Below are 27,055 nucleotides of genomic sequence, written 5' to 3' on the forward strand. Positions count from 1 at the left end.
GATTTGAGTATTGTTTATAGTCATTGTCTATATACTCCTGAGGAACAGTGGATTTCTACTTATTACTTGTTGAATTATTTATTTAGTGGAGGTTTATGCTTGCAATTATAAAGAAAATTAAAAGCATGTCACTGTAAAAATTAATAGAAAAATAAAAAAAGAAGGAGGGAGGGTGGGATTGATGGAGGAAGGGAGGGTAGGGTAGAAAGTATATTATGCTCTTAAAACTGTATATATGCAATAATTTTCCCTTTATATAAATAAAAATGTAACCGAAAGTATTAATATTACAATACTATCAATAAAATGGAAGTTCACAGTTCTTACATAGAAACTAAAGAGAACATATGAATATATAAAACCAGGTAGTACTTTCTCTTCATTGTTATACCACCTTTTGGGAGGATTAAGTAACTATGAAAATACTATGTCAGCAGGGTCATAGCAATAATCTTAAAAAATAAATTAAACTGGATAAAACAGTTACTAATGATTAGGGGAAAATGCTTTTACATTTAAGAAATTTGATTATCTGGTTAAGTAGTTGTATTATCTGAGTCAAACAATCTAATGGCTTCTGGGGCCCAAGAAATGTAAAAGAATATGCTACTACAAATATAATTCAAAAGTAATTGTGTTTATAGGGTGTTAAATAAAATCGCAATAATATCATCTTTCATGAAGGAACTACTCACAAAATATTTTGATTTTTGAATTGAGTATGCAATCATATAGCATGAATGTAAGAATACAGTCCCAAAGTAGCCTGCTTGGGAAGATTTTCTGGATTATACCTTATGCCTCTGTCTATATTAAAGAGATGTTGAAAATGATAATGCAGTTTTGCTGGAAACCCCATTTAGGATTTATTTTTATATTTATCTATATGCTATCCCAAAGCAAGCTCATAATATATGAAATCTTCTTACATAGTATCTCATTGAACATTATGCTAAAAATATAATTTTGGGAACCAGCGCTGTGCTATAGTGAGCAAAGCCGCCACCTGCGATGCTGGCATTCCTTATGGGCATGGGTACATGTCCCGGCAGTTCCACTTTAGATCCAGCTCCTTGCTGGTGTGCCTGGAAAAGCAGCAGGGGATGGCCCAAGTAGTTGGGCCACTGAAACCCATGTGGAAGATCTGGATGAAGTTTCTGGCGTTTGGCTTTGAGTTGGCCCAGATCTGGCTGTTGTGGCTATTTAGGGAGTGAACCAGTGGATGGAAGATCTCTCTCTGTCACTCTCTTCTTCTCTCTCTGTAACTCTGCCTTTCAAATAAAATAAAAAAGTTTTTTTAAAAAAAGAGGAAGAAGACAGGTCAAGAGACCTGTAAGAGAGAAGGAAGGGAGTGAAAAGGCAGGAGTGTGCAAAGATTCCCAGAAACTATACACACAAGGCACATTAGCACTGAGTGAACAATCAGGCCACATCTACCAATACAAGCCTAGTTGATCAAGTATTGTTTGAAGAAATCTTCTAATCACTATTTAGAAATAGCCTCTTGAGAAAAGCAGCTGTTTCTGTTGATGCTTTAAAATTCAAACAATGAATAAACTGTTGTGACTGCTCACTGAAAGTTAAAAATTAACATTAACTACAATAAAAATGAAGAGAATAAATATTACTTAATGCAATATTTTTTACAAGGACAATATATCAAGGACAATATTTAAATTAATAACAACAGAATTACTTTAGAACTGAAACTTTTGGTTAAACTAGCTGAAAAAACAATAGTTTTCATAGTGTCACAATAAGAACTAATCTAGTAATTAAATTAAACTACATATTTTTATTAGTTATTCTAGAATAGCTTTGCACTAATTATAATGATATTTGAAAAGAAATATTAAAGTAAAGCATAGTACTTTGGTTGATATTCAGTTATATCTTCTTATAAATTATATGGTCCCAGGTTCATTGTCAGTTCATTCATTTATTATAATTTTCTTGGAACTATATTTTGGAATGATTGTCTTTTTCCAAATATTTTGCCAACTGTTTAAACACCATTTGTTTAACAGTGCATAACTTTATCTCTGGTTCTTATTATTTCTAAATCATGTTTAATAGTCACATATGCATTAACATACTATTTTACTGCATTGATTTATCATTTTCTACACAGATATGATACGTGTTTCATTGTTAAATCTTTACATAGTCTGAATGCTACTGTTAAAAATCTTTTTTTTTTTTTTGACAGGCAGAGTGGACAGTGAGAGAGAGAGACAGAGAGAAAGGTATTCCTTTGCCGTTGGTTCACCCTCCAATGGCCGACGCGGCCAGCGCGCTGTGGCCAGCACACCGCGCTGATCCGATGGCAGGAGCCAGGTACTTCTCCTGGTCTCCCATGGGGTGCAGGGCCCAAGCACTTGGGCCACCCTCCACTGCACTCCCTGGCCACAGCAGAGAGCTGGCCTGGAAGAGGGGCAACCGGGACAGAATCCGGCGCCCTGACCGGGACTAGAACCCGGTGTGCCGGGGCCGCAAGGTGGAGGATTAGCCTAGTGAGCCATGGCCCTAAAAATCTTTTTAATTTTGTTACTTTTTGTAATACTATTATTATTAATATTTTAAATACATTAGAATAAGCTCAAGGCTCAAGATATTAGATTTGGAAAACACTTAACACAAGTTCTGTAAAGTTACCCATTCCTTCCCTCTTTTTGTCTACACTATTACTATACTTGGAATACAGCATCAAATACTGACTGCAAAAAAAACCATAACTTTTGTTAATATAATTTGTAGCTAGTGACCAGATCTGGGCAATTTGTTAATATAAATTTTGTTAATTAATTGTGTAAATTCAAACTTTGTAAAGCATCCAACAACTGCTTTTTCCAAGCTGCAAACTGTTAAGATATATTTTCTAAATTTCACTTGGATGTAAATAATAACTAAATACTGTTTGGGGCCAGCGCTGTGGCACAGTGGTTAACGCCCTGGCCTGAAGCGCCAGCATCCCATATGGGCACTGGTTCTAGTTCCGGCTGCTCCTCTTCTGATCCAGCTCTCTGCCATGGCCGGGGAATGCAGTAGAAGATGGCCCAAATCCTTGGGCCCCTGCACCCGCGTGGGAGACCCAGAAGAAGCTCCTGGCACCTGGCTTTGGAACGGCGCAGCTCAGATCCAACTGGGGAGTGAACCATCGGATGGAAGACCTCTCTCTCTCTGCCTCTCTTCTCTGTGTAACTCTGACTTTCAAATAAATAAATAAATCTTTTTTAAAAAATACTGTCTTCCACATCTTTTCCAATCAGCAATGATATAATTGGATTTGATTGATTTTATGGTTGTATTGATTGAGTTACTTAAATGTTACCCTATTAATTGTGCATTGCATCTCATTATTTTGAAGGCATTTTCTGTTTCCACTTTAGTGATGTTTTGGACCAAAGGTACAGATTTTCAAGTGAGGAAATAAATATTTTTTCTCTGACACATAGCACTATTCACAAACATTGTCAGTAAGTCTACAAAACATATCCTGTAGTCCCAGCCACCATGGATAACACCTGTAGACATTTAATTTAAATATTTCAGATTTATTATGGGCTCTAATTTAATTTTATTCAGAATTAGCATTCTTAACATTCACATTTTCATGTCAAACTACATTAATAATCTATTCAAATTAAAGCATATTTTATATAAACTGGAGGAAAAAAAATTCCAGCTTTCTGGTTCCAATACTGGGAACAATAAATCTGGACTATTAAAAAAATACTACATGATACCTAAAATAATCCATGCTTGTGTAGCCTTCAGATTAACTAGTGCCAGTCAGTGTTCTCGGAGGGCTCACTTCTCTTCAAAACTACACAAGAATTTCAAGGAAAGCAAAGAATTATGGTTCCTATATATGACACAAAGTGGGCAACTGAAAGTGTTGACTTTGATCTATATAGCTCTTTGCTGCTTCACATTCAACATTTTTTTTTTTTTCGTACCATCACTCACAGCAGTAAAACTCAACCAAAGCACTTCTCACCAATCGCTTCTGTTCTTTGAACTTTGGCAAATCTGGGCAAAAATGTTCCCAGATGAGCAAGCATAAATTCAAGGCTTCCAAGAGTTTGTTTTTCTTCAAGGTGTAATATCAAACTGATGGACTCCAAGACCAAACTGACTAGTTAATCTTTAGCCTTTGAAAAAAATCTAAAGCTAATATACTGGTCACTAGCTACACATAGCTGTTCTGGTACTTGAAATACAGCTATTCGGAATTGAGATATGCTGTATGTATAAAATAATACAAGATTTCAGGACTCAGTATGAAAAAGAAGGTAAAATATTTCATTTGTTACTTTTATATTGATTACATGTTGGAATGGTAATATTTTGGACATACTTTGTTAAGTAGATGTATTAGTAAATTTAATTTCACTTCTTTCTATTTTTTAAAAATATGGCTGGGGCCACCAGCTCTGTGGCATAGTGGACTAGGCCTCTACCTATGTGCTGGCATCTCATATGGGCCCTGGTTTGTGTGCCAGCTGCTCCTCGTCTGATCCAGTTTTAGGCTATGGCTTGAGAAAGCAGTGGAAAATGGCCCAAGTGCTTGGGCCCCTGCATCCATGTGAAAGACCTGGAAGAAGCTCCTGACTCCTGGCTTTAGATCGGCCCACCTCTGACCATTGTGGCCATTTGGGGAGTGAACCAGCGGATGAAGACCTCTGTTTCTGTCTCTTCCTCTAAAATAAAATTAAATAAAATCTTTGAAAAAAAAATGGCCACCAGATGTTTCAAACTACATACGTGGCTTCCATTATATTTCTATTTAACTCTGATGATCAAAATCAATGATAACGTATCACTTGAAATTCAAGATTCCTGGTCTATAGTCTCAGATGAACAATTTACCTAATGAAAATATAGCCTTTTCAATGATCAGTTTTTGCATATATTCTAGCAAACAAAATTACCCATTTGTAAACTTTGTAAACTGTATTTCCGTCAAAATGTTCTGCCTCACAGTAAATCCAGATAAGAAGCCAAAAGTGATTAATTTCATGATTATTGTCAGAACAGAAAGAAAAATACTTCTGCAATACTGAATCATCATTCAGGATCCATTTCATATAGCAAGATAGATAATAGTACCCAGAGAATGAAGATTAAAATTAAGTACAGTATGGACATTTGATATAGCAGTGTGTGATGCTGGCATCCCATACTGAGGTGTCTGGGTTTGAGACCCAGCTCTGTTCTTGATTCCAGCTTCGTACTAAAGAGCACCCTGGGAGACAGCAGATTTAGTAGTTTCAGTAGTTGGATCTCTGCACCCACATGGGAGACTTAGAATGGGTTTCAGATTCTTGGCTTCAGGCTGGCCCAGTCCTAGCCTTTGTAGGCATTTGGGAAGTGAACCAGCAAGTAGGCAATTTCTCTCTCTCTCTCTTTCAAAGAAATTAAAAAAAAAAAAAAACAATTAATTCTTTAAAAAACTAAAAATAACAATAAATGATAATAAATGATAAAAAATAACAATGATGAGGTGGGTATTTGGTGTAGTGCTTAAGATGCCACTGGGGAAGCTTGTATCCCACATCAGAAGGCCTGTGTTTGCATGCCAGCTCAACTTCTAATTCCAGCTTCCTGTTAATGTGCACGCTGGAAAGGAGTAGATGGCTCGGGTGTTTAGTGGCATGCCACTTGCATGAGAGACCTGGACTGAGTTCTTGGCTTTGGCCTGGTCCAGCCCTGGTTGTTGCGGGCATTTGAGGAGTTAATCAGTAGATGGGAATTCCTCTCTCTCTCAATCTCTCTCTCTCTCTTTCCCTCCACCTCTCTAGTGTGTGTTGTGGCACAGCAGGTAGGGCACCTACTTGGAATATTCACATCCCATATGGAAATGGCAGTTGAAGCCTGGCTTCTGGCTTCAGCCTAATCTACTTCCAGCTGTTGTGGGCATTTGGGGAGTGAATAGCATATGAAAGATCCCCCTCTCTTTCTAGCTCTCCTTTCACATAAATAAACCATTTTTAAAATAAAGTAAAATAAAATACATTTTTTTATTATTTTTATGGGTATGAAATTTTCTTTTTTTTATTTTTTTTAAACTTTTATTTAATGAATATAAATTTCCAAAGTACAGCTTATGGATTACAATGGCTTCCCCCCCATAACATCCCTCCCACCTGCAACCCTCCCCTTTCCCGCTCCCTCTCCCCTTCCATTCACATCAAGATTCATTTTCAAATCTCTTTATATACAGAAGATCAGTTTAGCATACATTAAGTAAAGATTTCAACAGTTTGCTCCCACACAGAAACATAGAGTGAAAAATACTGTTTGAGTACTAGTTATAGCATTAAATCACAATGTACAGCACACTAAGGACAGAGATCCTACATGAGGAGTAAGTGCACAGTGACTCCTGTTGTTGACTTAACAAATTGACACTCTTGTTTATGGCATCAGTAATCACCCTAGGCTCTTGTCATGAGCTGCCAAGGCTATGGAAGCCCCCTGAGTTCACTGACTCTGATCATGGTCAAAGTGGAAGTTCTCTCCTCCCTTCAGAGAAAGGTACCTCCTTCTTTGATGACCCGTTCTTTCCACTGGGATCTCACTCACAGAGATCTTTCACTTAGGTTTTTTTTTTTTTTCCCCCAGAGTGTCTTGGCTTTTCATGCCTGAAATATTCTCATGGGCTTTTCAGCTGGATCCGCATGCCATAAGGGCTGATTCTGAGGCCAGAGTGCTGTTTAGGACATCTGCCATTCTATGGGTCTGCTGTGTATCTCACTTCCCATGTTGGATCATTCTCTCCCTTTTTGATTCTATCAGCTAGTGTTTGCAGACACTATTCTTGTTTATGTGATCCCTTTGGTTCTTAGTCCTATCATTATGATCAATTGTGAACAGAAATTGATCACTGGGACTAGTGAGATGGCATTGGTACATGCCACCTATTTTTTAATTTATTTTTATTTTTATTTATTTTTTTTTTTGACAGGCAGAGTGGACAGTGAGAGAGAGAGACAGAGAGAAAGGTCTTCCTTTGCCATTGGTTCACCCTCCAATGGCTGCCGCGGCCGGCGCGCTGCGGCCGGCGCACCGCGCTGATCCGATGGCAGGAGCCAGGAGCCAGGTGCTTTTCCTGGTCTCCCATGGGGTGCAGGGCCCAAGCACCTGGGCCATCCTTTTAAAAAGTAAAGTATGAAGTGAGAGTTGGATTGATAAGTAAGCACTGAATCAATCATTTTCCAGTTACATTAAATGGTAGATATTCTTGAAAAACAAATTTTTTTCTTAAAGGTTTACTTATTTATTTGAAAGGCAGAATGACAGAGGGAGAAGGGGACACACACACACACACACGCTCAAGCGGGCACGCGCACACACACACACAATTTTCCATCTGCTGGTTCACTGCCCTAATGGTCGAAACAGACAGAGCTGGGCCAGGTTGGAACCAAGAGTATGGAACTCCATCCTGGTCTCCCATGCAGGTGGCAGGCGCTCAAGCTCTTGGGTCATCTTCTGCTGCTTCCCCAGGTACATTAGCAGGGAACTGGATTGGAAGTAGAGCAGGCAGGACATAATCTGATACTCATAGGATGCCAGAGTCCCAGGCAACGGCTTATCCCACTGCACCACAAAGCTGGCCTTGAAAACAAATTTCTATACAACTTCATCATGAATACAGGTAATAGGATTATGTTTTCAGAAAGAGGAAAATGTTTTTAAAGGGTAAACAACTATAGACAATAAATACAAATATGTCTTGATATTTTTTCGTTTATTTGAATTCCTTAAATTTAAGGCAGCATTGCTCTAAGTCATGAAGGATGCACTTTAAAAACTGGGAGAGGAATATATTCTGAACTATATTCTGTCAGTTGTATATGTAAGGAGAAAATTATTAGATTTAATAATGATTTATTCAGAATATTTTTATAAACCTTTTAAAATGCTAGTGTCTTTTTTCTTTTTTTTTTTTTTGAAAAATTCATTTGTTGGGGCTGACACTGTGGCATACAGGGTAAAGCCTCTGCCGGCAGTGCTGGCATGCCATATGGGCTCCAGTTCGAGTCCTGGCTGCTCCACTTCCAATCTAGCTCTGTGCTATGGCATGGAAAAGCAGCAGAAGATGGCCCAAATCCTTGGGCCCCTGCACCCATGTTGGAGACCCAGAAGAAGCTCCTGAAACAGCAGATGGAAGACTTCTCTCTCCTTGCCTTTCTGTAAATCTTTCATGTAAGTAAATAGATTTTTTTTTTTTAATTTAAAGATTGGAGCAGCTGGAACTCGAACCAGAGCCTAAATGGGATGACGACACTGCAGGCAGCTGCTTTACCCACTGTGCCACAGCTCTGGCCCCTATTCAGAATATTTTTAATGGTACTGAATTATAAGTAAACAAAATTGAAAATGTTTGCAACAGTGAAAAATACAGCATAATGAGCCTCTATATATGTGTATATATATATACACATATATATTTAAAAATCCTTTCAAAACATTAGCAAGATACTCAGTATTCACACTTTTTTGTTTTATAATATATAATTTAATGCAACTAACATTAGTTGCACAGTGTGATTATATCTCCACAATCTTGGGTCTTCCTTTATGACTAGTTAATTGAGTAGTCATAAATGACTAGTTAATTATTCTGGACACATTTATTCACTCCATATTTATTGAATGTTTAACAGATACAAACAGGTATGAGAAATGATCTTCATTTTACCTTTCTGTCTTGAATGTACACAAATAAATAATTTGAAATCATGTAAAATACAACATGTCAAGTGGAAATATAATCCATGCAATTGACTCTTACAGCTAGCTAGCACTTCAGCTGGATACTCAAGGAATCTTTCCTAGATTTGGCCACGAAAGGTGTGTGGGATTTAAATGGGACGGAAAAAACAAGATTGAAATATAATGACCAGCACAGGTAAATTCTTCTTAAAACATTTTGAAAATTATTTGAAGGAGGGAGGGAGGGTAGAAGGGGGGAGAGAGAGAGAGAGAGAGAAAGAGAGAGAAATAGAGAGAAAGAGAGAGAGAGAGAGAGAGAGAGAGACTGACTGGTTTACTACTTAAATACCCACAACAGCTGGGACTTGACCAGGAGCAGGGAACATGATTCAGGTCTCCAGTGCGGGTGGCAGGAACTTAGTTAAGTGAGTCGTTACTGTCTTCCAGGGTCTGCATTACTGTGAAGCTAGAGTCAGGGGCCTGAGCTGAGAATCCAACACAGGTACTCAACTACGGGATGCAGGGATCTTAACAGCTAGGTTAAATTCCTGCTCCCAGCACAGTAGCTTCCTATACTTAAAAAAGTGTTTAGTTTATTCATGAGTCAGCAAATAGGCTATATTTTTAAAAATTAATCTGATTTATTGTACTTGATATTGATATAAGTATTGGACACTCATATTTTTAAATTAAAAAAATAAGCTTTTGTTAGTTGAATATTCATATTATTAATACAAAATTTGATGTATTAGTAATAAGAATACCATATAACTAGTACAAAAATTTTATATGAAGGTATATACATTATAACAAATTATAAGTATTATTTCTTGTTGTGAAAAGTTGTTTATATTCAATAATAATACTAATATTTTTCTCACATAGATGATATATTTTGATATGCCATACAGTTGTGCTTGATATTTATAAGGCAAAAAAGTCCAGGTTTTTATGTGATATTTAAACACAAAACCAATGCAATATTTTATTTTTTTCTCATGTCGATTTCAAGACAATATAAAAGGAAAGTTGTATATATTAAAATTATGTTTTATGAAATGAAGATTACCATTCGTATTAGCTATAGTAGAAATAAGTATTTTGAATTTCCACAATGTTTATGACTCATTTAAACTCACAAGTCATGTTTTGCTAATAAGAAGGTGATTGTCATTTAGCAATGCCCTTTAATTCATTTACATACAATTAAAAAGTTTAAAGAATTCATTTGCTCTTCAAAGATTTTATACTGCTTAAAATCTATGCCAAAAGTTTTTATCAGAATGACAACACTGTAGTACCACAACCATTTACTAACTTTAATAACTCTTCATTAACTCCAAAATGATACTAATTATTCTCTTCTTGTCTACTTTTTATGATAAATAATAAAAATTTCCTTCTTTTGTCTTATTATAAATACCACATTAGGAAACAATACAATTTTTTTCGAGCTCCATGTGTCAATGTACAATATATAATGAATATGGCAAAATTAACTTGTCATATATTATCTGAAGAAGACAATTTTAGAACTTAAAATATCCAAATTCTAATGCTTCATAAGACTTAATTCCTTTCACAAATATTTTTCTGTGACATTTTAAAGTCTACTATTAGTAATCTAAAACAAAACCAATGAAACCTCATGTTGATTTAGTCCTTTCATATGAGAATTTAGGGAAACATTAAATTATCCTGAAAGGATTAATATTATGGCTTGTGCCATAAATTTGTTACTTGAAACTATACACACACATTTTTCATTAACTCCTGTCTATGGAAAAATGCCCTATGAATGATGTTAATTTTCTCATTAATTGACATTTGAAAATCTCCTGCATAAAGATGAACTATATTTTATTGTCACAAACTCTTATTAAATAAGCAGCCAGATAAAGATAGATTTGTATGAGAGAAAAATCCATTTTCCCACACTCTTCTAGATCCTTCCACCTCAACCTAACTTTCCCTCACATGCTTGTCCCTTGTCATAGTTATCTCTGACTCAGATCCAGCATTTCAAGCCCAAAGTAATAAACTCTTAAACTACCCTTGACCCTTGAGTACTAACAAGAAGTATCAAAAATTTGTTCAAGAACAGATATTTGATGGTTAACTGAAGACCAAAAGGGTAAAGGTTGTCCCATAAAACACGATAAAGATATATCAGAAATCACCTTGGATAACTGCAGCACTGCTGTAGACAACAAACTGACCCATGACTGCAGGTAGGCAAACCAGTTGACAGTCTACTGCCTACAGATCCTAGACCGCAATGCCAACAGAAAATGTAAAAGATACAGCTGAAACTCTTGCTCTTGAAATATGTGGGGGAAAAGTGCAGTTGCAAACAAATACAATGGAAAGTATTAATTTGTCAATGTTTACAAATACGTATTTCCCTCAAGAGGAGGTACAAAAAATTTGCCCTGAATGGGTTGACAAATATCTTTCTACAATTTCTTCTTGGGGAAAAGTAAGGCATCTCCAGAAGTAGAAATGATTGTCTTACTACTAAGTGCTTGTCTGCATGCATGTAATTTGCAATGAGGAGAAATGCATACACATTTTGGAAAACAAGCCAATATCATTCCTGGAAATCAGTCAACCTTCAGCAGAAAAACTGAATGAAAGAAATGATACTAGTTTCATAAGTTCATGACTAGGGTCACAAAGGGCTTTTTCTTCATGTATAGTAACATTTATTTTTTTTTTTATCTTTTATTTAATGAATATAAATTTCCAAAGTACGACTCATGGGTTACAATGGCTTCCCCCCCCATACCGTCCCTCCCACCAACAACCCTCCCCTTTCCCACTCCCTCTCCCCTTCCATTCACATCAAGATTCATTTTCGATTATCTTAATATACAGAAGATCAGCTTAGTATACCTTAAGTATTTCAACAGTTTGCTCCCACACAGAAACATAAAGTGAAAAATAATAGATGATTTTTTTAAAATGATGATGAAATCAGATCAGACCTATTGTCATGTTTAATCCCAGTGAGAGTCAAGTTGGGAATTGAAAATTTCTTTCTTTCTTTTTTTTTTTTTTTTTTTTTTTTTTTACAGAAGATCAGTTTAGTGTACATTAAGTAAAGATTTCAGTCGTTTGCACCCCCATAGAAACACAAAGTGAAATATACTGTTTGAGTACTCGTTATAGCATTAAGCCTCAGTGTACAGCACGTTAAGGACCGAGATCCTACATGAGGAGTAAGTGCACAGTGACTCCTGTTGTTGACTTTACCAATTGACACTCCTGTTTATGGCATCAGTAATCTCCCTATGCACCAGTTATGAGTTTCCAAGGCTATGGAAGCCCCTTGAGTTCTCCGACTCTTATCTTGTTTAGCCAAGGTCATAGTCAAAGTGGAGGTTCTCTCCTCCCTTCAGAGAAAGGCACCTCCCTCTTTGAAGACCTGTTCTTTCCACTGGGATCTCACTCACAGAGATCTTTTTGCCAGAGTGTCTTGGCTTTCCATGCCTGAAATACTCTCATGGGCTTTTCAGCCAGATCCGAGTGCCTTTAGGGCTGATTCTGAGGCCAGAGTGCTATTTAGGACATCCGCCATTCTATGAGTCTGCTGAGTATCTCACTTCCCATGTTGGATCACTCTCCCCTTTATTTATTCTATCGGTTGGTGTTAGCAGATACTAGACTTGTTTATGTGCTCCCTTTGACTCTTAGTCCTTTCATTATGATCAATTGTGAACTGAAATTGATCACTTGGACTAGTGAGATGGCATTGGCACATGCCACCTTGATGGGATTGAATTGGAATCCCCTGGTATGTTTCCAACTCTACCAATTGGGGCAAGTCAGCCCGAGCAGTAACATTTAATTCTATGAAGTATGCCTAAGAAATTGTACTAAGTGAGGTAAATATTAGCAACTATACTCAAATGAGCTGATAATGACAAGAAGATACACAAAACATAATATGAAAACTGTAATAAAATATAATAATAAAAAACAATGATTTTGTAGAGTAACTTGAAATTAGAGCCCAACTGCATTACGAATATATTAAATAAATAATATTTAATAAGAGCAAAATTTAAAGTATGAGTTTAATTGCAATTATAATTAGTCAATGGTATACCAATGAAGATTTAAAGATCTGGAGTAATGGTAATGTCTTACAGAAGTATAGTGCTTAAGGGATTATCAGATGAATTTTTTAATTTAACTTTTTTCTTTTCTACAGTTTCCACCTCTTAAAATATGGGAACAATAAAATAACCTACACATAGAAGTGGAAGAAATATTAAAAAAATTTGAGACTTAGTCACCAGGAACATTGGCTAGAACACAATACACATTCAAATGCTAGCTATTTTAGGGATTTTTATTATTATATTACATCATCATGCTTCAAAGACATACAATTATTGCAATTTTCTAAATTGGGAAAATAAAGCTTCTGTGAGTTTAAAAGACTTGGCTAAGTACATACATCTAGTAAGATGTAGGATTGCCATCAGAACTCCTAACTCACTTTTGAATAATCTTTCCACTATACTTCTTAGTAGTTATGAATAAAACACCTTTGTACAACACACACAAACAAGTCCCCATGACTATTAGATAATTGTAGTTCCTGAATACTGTCAGGGGATACCTAAAGACCAGTGAGAAGGAGAGACACAAAATAAAAAGTTTATTTAAGGTATCCATTTAAACCTGAATAACCCATTTAAACCTTGACTACTCAGAGTTTTAAGGGTAATCCAATATTTGCCTTAAAATTTCACTATTTAATTGATAGCCAAAAAATTATCATGGAATTTAGTATTGATCATACAATATCACAAAAGAATTGCTACATTTCTATCTAAAGATTCCAAAGCAAGATTTAAAACACCAAAAAAAAAAAAAAAAATAGAGCTTGCTCTTAGTATGTCAATTAAAGATTAAAGGTGAGATTCCTTTTACACAACAATTTAGATTTATGATTGTTTTCAGGAAGATTTATTCTTTAAGTGCTATTTTATTTGATCGAAACACCAACGCATTATAAATTACAGTTTAAATTAAAACTGTATAAGCAGAAATAAATTATTTTAAATAGCAATGGAACATTATGACAGACATATCCCCAAATATGAAGTGGACAATAAAGAAATGTTTGTATGTACACAATGAATGCAAATATATTTGAAATGTTTCACATATTTTGTAACACTTTAAAATTTTATCAGAACAATAAAATTATAGATATTTTAACTGATTGCTTAAACTCCATGTTTCAAGAAATGTGCTTTCTGTCAACCTTAACTTAGTATAGAATCACATACAATTTATACATTAAAATTTGGCAAAGAAAATTCATCTTGCATATTATTTACAAGTTCACAAGGAATGTAAACTTAGATTATTTTGTTAGGCATGCATATACAAGTTACAGATAAAATGAATAAAAATACAGAAATTAGAATTATATTTTAAATGCCTCCTCAGACAAAATGCTTATACTGTCAGTGGAAAAACTGAATATTAAATCCATAGGTAATTTGAAAGCAATGACTACATGTCAAATAAATAACTTTAGGGTCATATTACTTTTGCTTTCTAAAGTTGGATGACTCATAATTTGGAAAAAGCATCCGGGTATACAACATATCTAACTAACTGAATATCCTTCCTAGAAATCAGTTTATTTTAAACATATTAAAAATGTGTTTGAAGCAAACAGTTGAAATTGTGTTGTTTCATGAGAAGAGAAAAAAAAATAGTTCTTAAACACAAGCCAGTAATTCATTTTAAAATGAAACATGCACCATGGGTATGGTATGGATTGTTTTCCACTGTACCTTTCTTTAGTCCAGGAATGAAAGCTAAAAAGAGATTTTAATAAAGTTAAACACAATAAATACTACATTTTAGCAGATTACATTAGCATAACTGAGTAAATATAAACTGTAAGATATTTTCAACCTCCTTTTACAGAGAATGTGATGAATGAGATAGCTAAGGACCATGATAGTCCATGATAGTCCCTTATAATATGTTTTTCTAGAATTTGACCAAGCCTATACAATATGCTGGCATCTTAGAAAGTAATGATTTGTCCTTTTCCAAAAGCAAGGTGCTTTTACACATTTTTAAAAAGGACTAAACATTTTGCAAGAATGCAATAGATTTTCTAGCTTTATTTTCTGTGATGACAATGTGCATTGAAATGCCAGTGTCTCTCATGGAACCTCTTACTGAAAATGTCGTATGAGGAAAAACATTGTTTTTCACTTAATAGTTTGCTCTACCTCCAAATACTGATGTGGAAAATAGCTGTGGGGAGATCAAAAGTCAATACACACTGGCATGAGAATGCCCAACAGAATTTTCTTATCGTGGTTTAAAAAACAATTTCTAAAATATAACTATTTTCATATTTTTCACACAATTAGAATAATATGGTGAATTAAAGATATTATTCTCTAGATAAACTCAGAGCTTGCATTATTTCAAAATATTGTGAGATCATGCTTGATCTGAAAAATTAGCAAAGCCTATTTTTAAACAAAGTAATAATGCTTGCAAAAACTTAGATTTGTAATGATCTGAAGTTTATTCATAATGTTAAGGCCAACAGTATAATCAATTTCCTACTCACTTATACATTTTGAGACATATTTAATAATATTTATATAAGTAAAAAGGCTTAAAAAACATTTTGAACTTGTCTAAAATCAATTTTGGGTAAAAGCAGATCGTAAAACTGAAGATATGTGAAATGCTAAGAGAGAAGTAATAGATCAGAGATAGAAAAAAAAGGTGTAAGTAACATTATTACTCATATAGATTAGTGAGAGAGCACTGTGCAATATTTCTGTCATTGTCATATACACAGAACATTTATTTTTCACCATAAGGTGTTTCATTTATAAGAAATGTAATTTCATGGTAATACAACCTGAAGTACAGAAGAGAGAGAGAGAGAAAAAAAAAAGCAGTGCTTTCACAGGACACTTCAGGTAGAACTGATTGTCTAAATAGATTTCTGCAACTCCCCAGCCCCAAAATAATGGCTCTAATCAATGATAAGAATCACACACACCACACACACACACACACACACACACAATTCTAATTTATCATTGGAATATACAATTAACTCTTAGAATTTTTAACTGTAGGGTTTTCGAATATACCAGAGGAAAAAAAAAAAAGAAGGACTGCCTTAGGCAGAGAACATAAAGTACTTGCTTTTCATTTTTAAGACTGCAATTTCACTGTGGGCTACACCTTAGTGATCAAAATCCTTTCTAATCTGGTAGCTGAAAAGGTCAGAAAAAAAGGACTGTGATGGCTCTAAACTTGTTTCAGAGGGTACGGAGGTACAAATAAAAGAAGCAAAACAAGTGGCATGACAACAATAACAAAGAAAACAAACACATTTTAAAAACCTATTTGAGACCTTTAGTTCCTAAGCTGAAAAGTGAAAATTGGTTTCTAAGCTATCCAATTCAAATTTTAATCAATTTTCCTTAAAACTCAGGACAGTAAGCAGATTCTGCATACAACTTTCAAGACTGACTCTGAAGAAACACTTGAATTTATCACATGATACACCGTCAAAACAAGAAACCTTTTCCCCTGTATAGGTAAATATGTATATTATTACATGCTAGCACAGCAATTAATAGATACATTTATTATAATTATTTGGATTTCCTTCTGCATGACATCAAACCCATCTCCAAAGGTATCTTTAAATTTCAGAGTGCTTTTTAATTAAGATGTAAAGTTTGCAAGTTTACAAGTAACATTATTTAAAAGATTTATTTTATTTATTTGAAAGGCAGAGTTATAAAGAAGATGGAGGGAGGGAGAGAGGGAATAGTCTATGTGCTGTTTCATTCCCCAAAGAGCCACAATAGTAATGGTTCAACCAGGCTGAAACCAGGAGCCTAGAACTCCATTCAGGTTTTCCACGTGAGTGGAGGGCTATCTTCTGCTGCTTTCCCAGGTGTGTTATCAGGGAGCTGGAGAAGAAGTGGAGCAGCCAGGACTCAAACTGGCACACATTTGGGATGTCAGCATTGCAGGTGGTAGCTTAATATCCTCAGCCACAATGCCAGCACCAACATTTCTTCTTTTATTGAATTATTTATGTGAGAGGCAGAGTGAGAGAAAGAGGCAGCTTCCATCCATTGGTTCACTCCTGAAATACCCTCACTGGCTTGGGCTCGGACTGGGATTGTACTAGGCTGAAACTGGGAATGGAACTCAGGTACTTGGATGTGGGCTGCCAGCATCTTAACCACTAGACATTTAGCAGATTTCATATAAATGACATTTTTAAAAGATCCATAGTGCTCAATATTTTTGCACAGTGAAGATAAGCACAATCCTTATCCTTTGAAATACTACAGTGTATGTGAATCATATGACTAAAATAAAATTTTGTATTAATCCAACCAGAACCAGATGTTATAAGTGACTACTTGATTACATAATGTAAAATATAATGATAAGAATATAGAAGATGTATATATCTAAATATCAATTTTGTTTTAGCAAGCAAATTCTTTTCAAGTTATTAAATATTCTATAATTAAATGTTACTAAATTTAATAAGGTATTATTTTACTTTGAAAAATATAATAATACAAAATTAATGTTTACATAAATAGTGTTTGCTTATATAAGTATAATTTAATTTTAAAAGTATTTTCTCAAAATGTACCAAATAAATAATCTTAGCTGATAAATTAAAACAGGGATAGGCATTTGGTGAAGCAGTTAACATGCCACTGTGCTTGGAATGCCCATATCACATATTAGAGTACCTGGGTATGAGTCCTGGCTCTGTTTCTGATTCTGGCTTCCTGCTAATGTGCACCTGGGAGGCAGCAGATGATGGCTGAAGTACTTGGGTCCCTGCCACCCACGTGGGAGCCCTAGACTGAATTCCTGGCTCCTGGCTTTAGCCTGTTCCAGGCGACTGTGGGCATATGAGTTAGAGAACCAGTCTGCCTGTCTTTCTATCTCTGTTTCTCTGCCTTCCAAATAATAATTTTTAAAAAAAAAGTAAAATAGAAATAACTGGGCATTTGTACTGGAAAATTATGTGAACGCTTTCTAAAGATTTATTTTATTTATTTGGAAGGCAGAGTTACAGAGAGAGGGAGTGTGTATCTTCCATCTGCTGATTCACTCCCCAAATGGCTGCAATGACCGAAGTGGGACAAGGCCAAAGCCAGAAGTCAGGAGCTTCTGCCAGCTCTCCCATGCTGGTTCAGGGGCTGATCCTTGGACCATCCTCTGCTGCATTTCCAGGAACATTACCAAGGACCTAGATCAGAAGTGGAGCAGCCAGGATGGAAACCATACCCATATGGAAATACCAGCTCTGCAGGCGGTGGCTTAACTTACTATGCCACAATGGTGACCCCAAGTGAACATTTTTTAAAGTGAAAACCAGCTTCTATTGAAGTCACATATTGCTAAAATTTATCATGAGAACAAAATTTAAACATCTTATGTTTTCCTATACTCACATATTGCAGTATTTCCTTCATAACCCTTATACAAACATTTAAGTGCTTGATATGCACTAGAAATATATGGCTAAATGTGACACTGAATTCCTGATAAATAGATAATGCTAAAATAGTTTAAAAGTTAAAAGGCTCATCACAAAATGAATGATATTGGCCTAATGTTTGCTGATGAAGTATCATGTATCAATCTATAAATGCTTTTATGTGAATAAAATAATAACAGCTGCAGTGTTTTGTCATGTGTTATTTTTAAAGTCATTCAAGACAGTTACTTTAAGGAAGCCAATTTTTAAATAAGGATCATCATTTCTTGGGGAAAGAATTAAAATTGCTTCTAAAGACACTTGTTTGGAAAACTCAGGTATCTTTGCCACTACAGTCAAGTGATAGATAATATTTGAAATAAATATTTGTGACTACATATTTGCATATGTCTCCTCCTTAACTCAATACATTACACTTTTTATTATATATTCTTATATGAAGAAAAATCTGAGCAATCAAGATTCAATTCATCTGAAACCCAACACATATTCTATGTTATTAAGGCCTAACTTTTGAGAACAATTTTCTTCATTTATTTTCTTATCTCAAGCTGCACAAGAATATGTAGTGAAGGTCACCAAATATGGCAGAATCAGTATAAAAACTAAAAACAATACACTTGAAATGTATAATGCCAAATTAATAGACCAATGCCTCGTTTTCTTTGAGTAATGCTAATTTTATAACATTCTACAAGATGTGCCAAAAAAAAACCCCACAATTCTTCTTGATGTATAATTCAAATCACCCCAGTGTATCTCCTGTTGATTGCAAAACTAATAAGCTGTGGCACTATTATACTTATGCAGATTGCATGGATTCTGAACCACAAAAACAGTGTCGTTCAAATCAAATTTTCTGTTCAAATTGTGTGAAAGGTTAAGGTTTCAAACAAAAAAGCTGCAAGGTGATTAATACAATTAGCGTTTATTTTTTTAAAGATTTATTTATTCATTTGAAAGAGTTACACAGAGAGAGAAGGAGAGGCAGAGGGAGAGAGTGAGAAAGGTCTTCCATCCATTGGTTCACTCCCCAGTTGGCCACAATGGCCGGAGCTACGCTGATCTGAAGCCAGGTGCCAGGAGCTTCCTCCAGTCATCCCAAGCGGGTGCAGGGGCCCAAAGACTAGGGCAGTCTTCTACTGCTTTCCCAGGCAGTAGTTCAGAAGTGGAGCGGCTGGGATTTGAACTGGCACCCATATGGGATGCCTGCAACGCAGGCGGTGGCTACACCACAGCACTGGCCCCAGTGAGCATTTATTTACAGTGAGAGGTTGCAAATATAAAATAAATTCTTCTTTGGGGCCAGCGCCGTGGCTCACTTGGTTAATCCTCTGCCTGCGGCGCCAGCATCCCATATGGGCACCGGGTTCTAGTCCTGATTGTTCTTCTTCCAGGCCAGCTCTCTGCTGTGGCCTGGGAAGGCAGTGGAGGATGGCCCAAGTGCTTGGGCCCTGGACCCACATGGGAGACCAGGAGGAAGCACCTGGCTCTTGGCTTCGGATCTGTGTAGTTCCGACCGTGGAGGCCACTTTGGGGGTGAACCAGCGGAAGGAAGACCTTTCTATGTCTCTCTGTCTAACTCTGTCAAATAAAAATAAATAAAATAAAATAAATTCTTCATTTCTGTATATTGAATTTTTCATCTATATCCTTCTGTGACCTGACTGTCCATAAAAGTTACTATTAGATCAAAGCAACACTCATTTTGAATTTTAGAACAACTAAAGGCATAGTTTGTTACACAAGTAACTAAAACCATAAAGATTAAAGCATTTTCACTAAACATGTAATTATCATTTTCTATATTAGCAGAACTTTAGTTGACCAAACTCATGCTGTAACATAATATCAAGTGGCTCTTTTTCCTTCAGAGCCTAGTGGTGTACATTTTCAATTCCTGAAATTAACTTATTTTCCCAATTCATCACAAAATGTTTCTAGTCCACAAGTTATTGGATATATTTTCTGCTTTTTATTCAGAGGAAATATTTGGGGCCACCATAATGGATAGCATTTCAAAAGGTTTTTTTTTATGTTGACAGTATTCATGTACTTCAAAAGTATACACATACATTATAAATTTTATCTATAATAAAATAAGTGCACACTTCAGGGACTTTGACATCATCTGATCAGCACGCTCAGTACACATATGAAAAAAATGAAGCCAAGAGAAATGAAATGGTTCATCTAAGACACACACACCTTGCTAGAGAAAAAGGTAAGAATAGAATTCACTCTGTCTCAGGCTGTCACTGCAGCGAGGCAGGATAAGCCTCCGCCTGCAGTGCCGGCATCCCATGCAGGCGCTGGTTCTAGTCCCGGCTGCTCCTCTTCCAATCTAGCTTTCTGCTATGGCCTGCAAAAACAGTAGAAGATGGCCCAAGTCCTTGGGCCCCCTGCACCCGCGCGGGAGACTCAAATGAAGCTTCTGGCTCCTGGCTTCTGGCCAGTTCCAGCCATTGCAGCCGTTTTGGGAGTGAATCAGTAGATGGAAGATCTTTCTGTCTCTCCCTCTTTTTGTCTATAACTCTGCCTCCCAAATAAATAAAATCTTAAAAAAAAAAAAAAACCCTCAGTTTGTTTCTATCAAAGAACTCACACATTATGAAATGTTAAAATTTGCTGGTCCTTAAGAAGATACTACTGAAGGGATTATCAAAAGATCAGTGCTTTTAGAATACAGTTTTAGGAAATTCCAATTTAGATGACTATTATACAATTTACTTCCTCAAGTACACACCAATTTATGAGACTAGAAAAAGAGAAGGACATATTTTAGGAATTAAAATGTTGTTTTGGCAAATAAAGAAAGCATACTACCTTTAGAAAAATAGTAATTAGCAATTTAGCTTTGTTCTAAAGAGAAACTCAATGTAATTCCTCTTTTTCCCTAAACATTTAAGGAAAAAAATTCAACCTCTAAATCTAACCTCAATGTTTTATATGGTTCAAAACCATAAGGAGTGAACCTAGGCAATCATAATAATTCCTTCTGACAGTTACAAATAAGAGAAGGAAAATTCTGATATGTATAAAACTAAATGTCTTAGGGGGAAAAAACCCACTTTACGTGATCATATTATTTTCATTATTTTATCAACTGTTTTTCTCCAGTAGCACTTCATTAATCACTTTGTCAAGTTGTTCTCGCAGCACAAATGTTAATTTCCAGTTTTTCTGAGTTAGTTTGGACATTTAAGAATGAAGGTTCCTTTTTAAAAAGATTGTGCTGATTTCCAAAGAGGAACTCAAGAAATGTGAATCATGAAAGACTCTGAACTTTTCACAAAAATGACTGATAGAATATAAACAGTTTGATGGCCCTTGTTATACTGCTTTGAGAGATTCAGGAAGCAATTATGATAATATAGAAATTTTAATGACCTTGAGAAATTCCAAAAGCAAAAGTTTGACGGCTGGGTAGATTTTTTTTCAGTTTGGCAGAGAAAATATTAGAATATCAATATTTCCGAATTCTGCTTCTAAGCTAGCCAAAATGTTTGAAACAATTGCAGTTCTCAAACATTTCACACCTTTGAATACTCAATCTGTTCTTGAGTGGATGAATTCTAAACTAAGACAATTTTAAAATAGGACTTGGTGCTGTATCTGGTCTTTGAGTCCATAGAGAAATTGATTTCTAAAGTATGTTCCTTCACATGATTTAATGCAGACAGAATACATGCCTCCAAGGTAACAGTGTGCAGTCTCTTATGCTATTAAAGGATTTAAGTTTTCACATCTCTTCCTTGTGAAATTAAAATAATTTTCCTTTAATCAGTGTATCCGATATTAGTAAGTTTGGCTGGCTTGTCAACAAACTTTTTTGGATTGTGCACATAAAAAATAAAAGGATGAACTTCAATTATACCTAGAGACATAGGCATATACTATAATATAATAACACTTCCTTTTAAAAAGAAATTTCCCAGGGCGTGCATTTAGCATAGCAGTAAGACACAGCCTGTGATGCCCACATGCCATATTGGAGTGCCGGTGTTTGAATCTTGGATCATGTTCTGATTCCAGCTTCCTGCTAAGTATACCCCAGGAGGCAGCAAGTGATGGCTCAAGTAGTTGAGTCACTGCAATCCATGGGGAAACCTGGATTGAGTTCCTGGCTCCTGGTTTTCATCTGGCCCAGCCTAGGCTGTTGTAGGCATTTGGTAAGTAAAGCAAAAGATGCATAACCTCTCTCTCTCTCTCTCTCTCTCCCTCCCCCCCCTTTCTCTCTCCCTCTCTCTCTCTTTCTTTCTATCCTTCAAATAAATAAATGAATAAGAGTTTAAAAATTTCCATTTAGAGTAAAAATCCTTTGAATCATTCCCTCACGTGCTTGCCAAAATTTTGGCTCTGTTACAAATTAATTTTAAAATATGTTGTAGTGCAGAGTGAGCATCATGGTGCAGTGGGTTAAGTCACTGCTTGGGAAACCCAGTACCCCATACTGGAGTACTGATTCTAGTCCTGGCTACTCTGTGCTTCTGATTTAGCTTCCTGCTAATGTGCCTGGGAGGCAGTGGATGATAGCTCAAGTGCTTGGGTCCCTGCCACCCACGTTGAGGACACAGAGTTTCAGGCTCCTGCTTTTGGCCTGGCCCAGCCCCAGCTGTTGAAGCTATTTGGGGAGTGAACTAGTAGATGGAAGATTCTTCTCCTGTCTCCCCATCTCTCTGTTACTCTTTCAAATAAATAAGTTTTTAAAAATAATGTGTTGTGGGGCCAGTGCCGTGGCGTAGAAGGTTAATCCTCCACCTGCGGCACCAGCATCCCATATGGGCGCGGGTTCTAGTCCCAGCTGCTCCTCTTCCTATCCAGCTCTCTTCTCTGGCCTGGGAAAGCGGTGGAAGATGGCCCAAGTCCTTGGGTCCCTGTGCCCAAATGGGAGACCAGGAGGAAGCACCTGGCTTCTGGCTTCGGATTGGCATGGCTCCAGCCGTTGCGGCCATTTGGGGAGTGAACCAGCGGAGGGAGGACCTTTCTCTCTGTCTCTCTCTCACACTGTCTGTAACTCTACCTCTCAAATAAATAAATAAAATCTTTAAAAAAAAATAATGTGTTGTAATGTAAAGTAAACAGTAGGTAATTAAAGTCTATATAGCATAAGGATATGCCATTAGGAACATACATTTTACTAAAACACTAAAAGATTTTATTTCATTAAGAAATAAAGTTAGTGGAAATCTATTTTGTGAGTGCCATAGGGTACTTTATTTTTATGTCTGACTATATGCCTTTCTAAAATACTAAGCTTTGCATACAGCCTAGGGCACTGTTTGGAGACAGATTTATCCTATTTGAGAAAATTTTATATTTCCATTACACTTATTTATATTAAAATGATAGTACATACATTTTTCTCTTCCACATAGCATAAAATCTAGAAAAGGAAATATAGCATATAATTATCATTCCAAAATATCTGTCTTATCATCTATTGTGGCAGAAATTAAGGAGCTCTGTAAATGATGGCACATTTTTAAAAAATCAGTAAGAAAAACAAAATTGCTTCTCCAAAAGCATTGTTGTATTAATTTCACTTCAAAATTCTCCACAAATGAAAATGACAGTGAAAGTTTCTTATTGACAGTACTTTTCTCTGAATGTACCATTTTAGAAAAGGGTATCTGGATGGATAATTTTTAAAAATTCTAGGTAAATAGATTATCTTAGGAGGTACATCTTAATATTTACATATTACGGCCGGCGCCATGGCTCACTAGGCTAATCCTCCATCTAGCGGCGCCGGCACACCGGGTTCTAGTCCCGGTCGGGGCGCTGGATTCTGTCCTGGTTGCCCCTCTTCCAGGCCAGCTCTCTGCTGTGGCCCGGGAAGGCAGTGGAGGATGGCCCAAGTGCTTGGGCCCTGCATCCCATGGGAGACCAGGAGAAGCACCTGGCTCCTGCCTTTGGATTGGCGCGGTGGGCCGGCCGCAGCGCGCCAGCCGTGGCGGCCATTGGAGGGTGAACCAACGGCAAAAGGAAGATCTTTCTCTCTGTCTCTCTCTCTCACTAGCCACTCTGCCTGTCAAAAAAAATATTTACATATTACATATTTAAGCAGATGAAATAAGTGAAAGAGAAATTATGGTGTCAGATATGCAATCTGACTTGATAATTCCCTTCATGAATTTTTTTGCACATTCTCATAAGCTATACTAGGGCATACTGAAGTTGTGATTTCTGGTAATTACAATCAATTAATAAAATGCTGATTTTAGAGAGTTACAGTATTGAATTATTTTTCATACTTTATGTTCTATCTGTCTAATGTATATTTTATTGGGACATTTCTGACATTTTCACATTCTTGGAACCAATTGCTAGCTTTTGTATTATCGTATGCTAACATTTGTGAAAGGAGTAAACCTTGAAATAATAAGCCATATGTAAAACAGTCTCAGGCTAATGTTATGATTTTAGCAACTTGGAACATTTTATTGCAGATGACATGAAAAATAAATATGTTGGAGTACATATATTTTTCCATTTCAAAATTATAAGAATGAAATAAAATCTAAATTCAGGTCAACTTGAAGTAAAAACTTATTTTTTTGTTTAGATACAAATTATTTTTAAATTTAATGTTGAATGCCAATCATTGTCCAGGGATAAATGCTATCCATAGAAATACTTAATTTTACATTTCAAGTAACAATGAATAAACCTGACATATGGGAATCTGGCTATAGATTTTAGGAATAAGCAAGAAGAGACATTTTCCATGTGGTGAAACATATTGGGTATCTACCGTGGCAAATCAATCTTCTTAGTTGGTATGTTGATAATTTTTTAAAGTTTTATTTGAGAGAGTTACAGAGAGAGAGAGAGAGAGAGAGAGAGAGACTTTCCATCGGCTGGTTCTGGCTGCAATGGCCAGGGATGGGCCAGGTCGAAGCCAGGAGCCAGGAGATTCATCTGGGTCTCTCACATAGGTGCAGGGGCACATGTACTTGGGCCATCCTTCACTGCTTTCCCGGGCACAGTAGCAAGGAGCTGGATCAGAAATGGAGCAGCCAGGACTCGAACAGGCACCCATATGGGATGCTGGCACTGCAGACAGCAGCTTAACCTGCTGCGCCACAGCACCAAGCCCCTTGTTTGATAAATATTTTATATCAGCAAAGAACAAAGCATATGACAGTGCCACAAACATGAAGGGGAAATGAAAAGTAGAAGCAAGCTATTTTCAAACTGAATTAAATAAAAGCTTATATGCACAGGAAGAGGAGAAGGAGTATGAAGGACTTATTTTATCAGTCTGACAGATTAACTGACTGCACAAGACATGTTAAAAGGTTTTCTGAATAAACCAAATGTAGTCTGCCTTAGAAATCATCTGCACTTCATGATTAGAAGACACTGATTCAAGCTAATGGCTCTTTGGATACTCAAAATATAAATATTATATTTCTGGGATTTACAAAATGAGAGCATACCACTAAGAGATAAAATATTGCCTGAGATCTACTTTTTACATAACAAGGAAGGAAATATAAATCTTTTATATGCTATAAATTTGATTCTGCATTCGCTTGAATTCCTAAGTATTAATCTCTCCTTTTACTTCTTAAGTTTCTTCAAACATAAAATGATAATGTTTCTGCCAGCCAGGTTAGGGAATCCATGCAGAAATTAGCTCAAATATGCAGACTAGTATTGCTAAGAATTTGACTGGAATTTAGCCTAAGAATCTAAACCATGACCATTCAAGACGTTTATTTAAAAAGCACAGCAATCATCTAATGCTTATTTCACTCAGATGAAACATTATGAGACGAAGATGTGTCCTCTGATCCTTAAGAAGCAGTGCTTTCCTATTCTGCTTTAATCTTTGTCCTGTATAGAGCACAGAAATTATCTGTGTTCACTTTTTAAACTAGTATTAACTTCAAGTTCAACACGTATTTTTATTTGTGGAAACTGAAGAAAAGTTCTCTCTCTCTTTTTTAAAAATTTATTTGTTTGCTTGAAAGGCAGGGTTACAAAGAGAAGAAGAGACAGAAAGATCTTCCGTCTGCTGTTTCACTCCCCAATGGCCGCACAGCCGGAGCTGGTTAGGCCAATACCTGCCATGCTGGCATCCCATATGGGCGCTGATTGAGTCTCAGATGCTCCACTTCCGATCCAGCTCTCTGCTAATACACCTGGGAAAGCAGTGGGGGGTGGCCCAAGTGCTTGGGCCCCTGTATCCACATGGGAGACCCTGATGAAGCTCCTGGCTCCTGGCTCCTGGCTCCTGGCTTGGGCCTGCCCCAGCCCTGGCTGTTGAAGCCATTTGGGGAATGAGCCAGCAGATGGAAGATCTCTCTCTCTGTTTCTCTCTGTAACTCTACCTTTCAAGCAAATAAATAAATCTAAACAAAAAAAAAATCACTAAGGCTAAGAGTAAAAGAAAAAAAATTCTGCATTTTTTGCCCATGTCTAACCTATTTCTCACCCTTTTAAAACAAATTTCCTAAATGGCCCTATTTTCAGACTTTTGTTCAATCTATCTTTCATAATGAACATCTTTCTGCATTATTACTTCGTTTTGCCAAGCCTAAATTCTCTTCCAATAAGAACTGTTTATATCTTAAAAGAAGGAAGAATAACTAACTAGAATTGCTAACTTTACCTTGTTTTGGGGAGCATTCCCAAATCTAAAACAGTAAATAATCATTCTGAAATTCATTGTACAAAAATAAATAAATAAATAAATGAAATAAAATCTATTTATTGGTTTTAGGTCTTGTTTTGTACTCAGAATACTAGGAACAATGAAAG

At 36.2% G+C, this 27,055-nt stretch overlaps 1 protein-coding gene across 5 annotated transcripts in view; it reads right to left on the reverse strand.

Moving 5' to 3' along the window:
• PCDH11X (protocadherin 11 X-linked) overlaps nt 1–27,055 on the reverse strand; it is a 751,842-nt gene that overhangs the window by 121,491 nt on the left and 603,296 nt on the right. For 3 of the 5 annotated variants that reach the window (XM_002720154.5, XM_051827411.3, XM_051827409.3), the window contains one exon: nt 14,547–14,570. The exons of the other annotated variants lie outside the window; for them this stretch is intronic. In XM_002720154.5, the coding sequence (XP_002720200.1) occupies nt 14,547–14,570 (24 nt within the window). The remainder of the gene's footprint in view (nt 1–14,546; nt 14,571–27,055) is intronic. 5 annotated transcript variants of the gene reach the window in all.

This window comes from Oryctolagus cuniculus, chromosome X (genome assembly GCF_051225735.1).
Source record: "Oryctolagus cuniculus isolate XC-2025 breed Fujian yellow rabbit chromosome X, ASM5122573v1, whole genome shotgun sequence".
NCBI classification, from domain to species: domain Eukaryota; kingdom Metazoa; phylum Chordata; class Mammalia; order Lagomorpha; family Leporidae; genus Oryctolagus; species Oryctolagus cuniculus.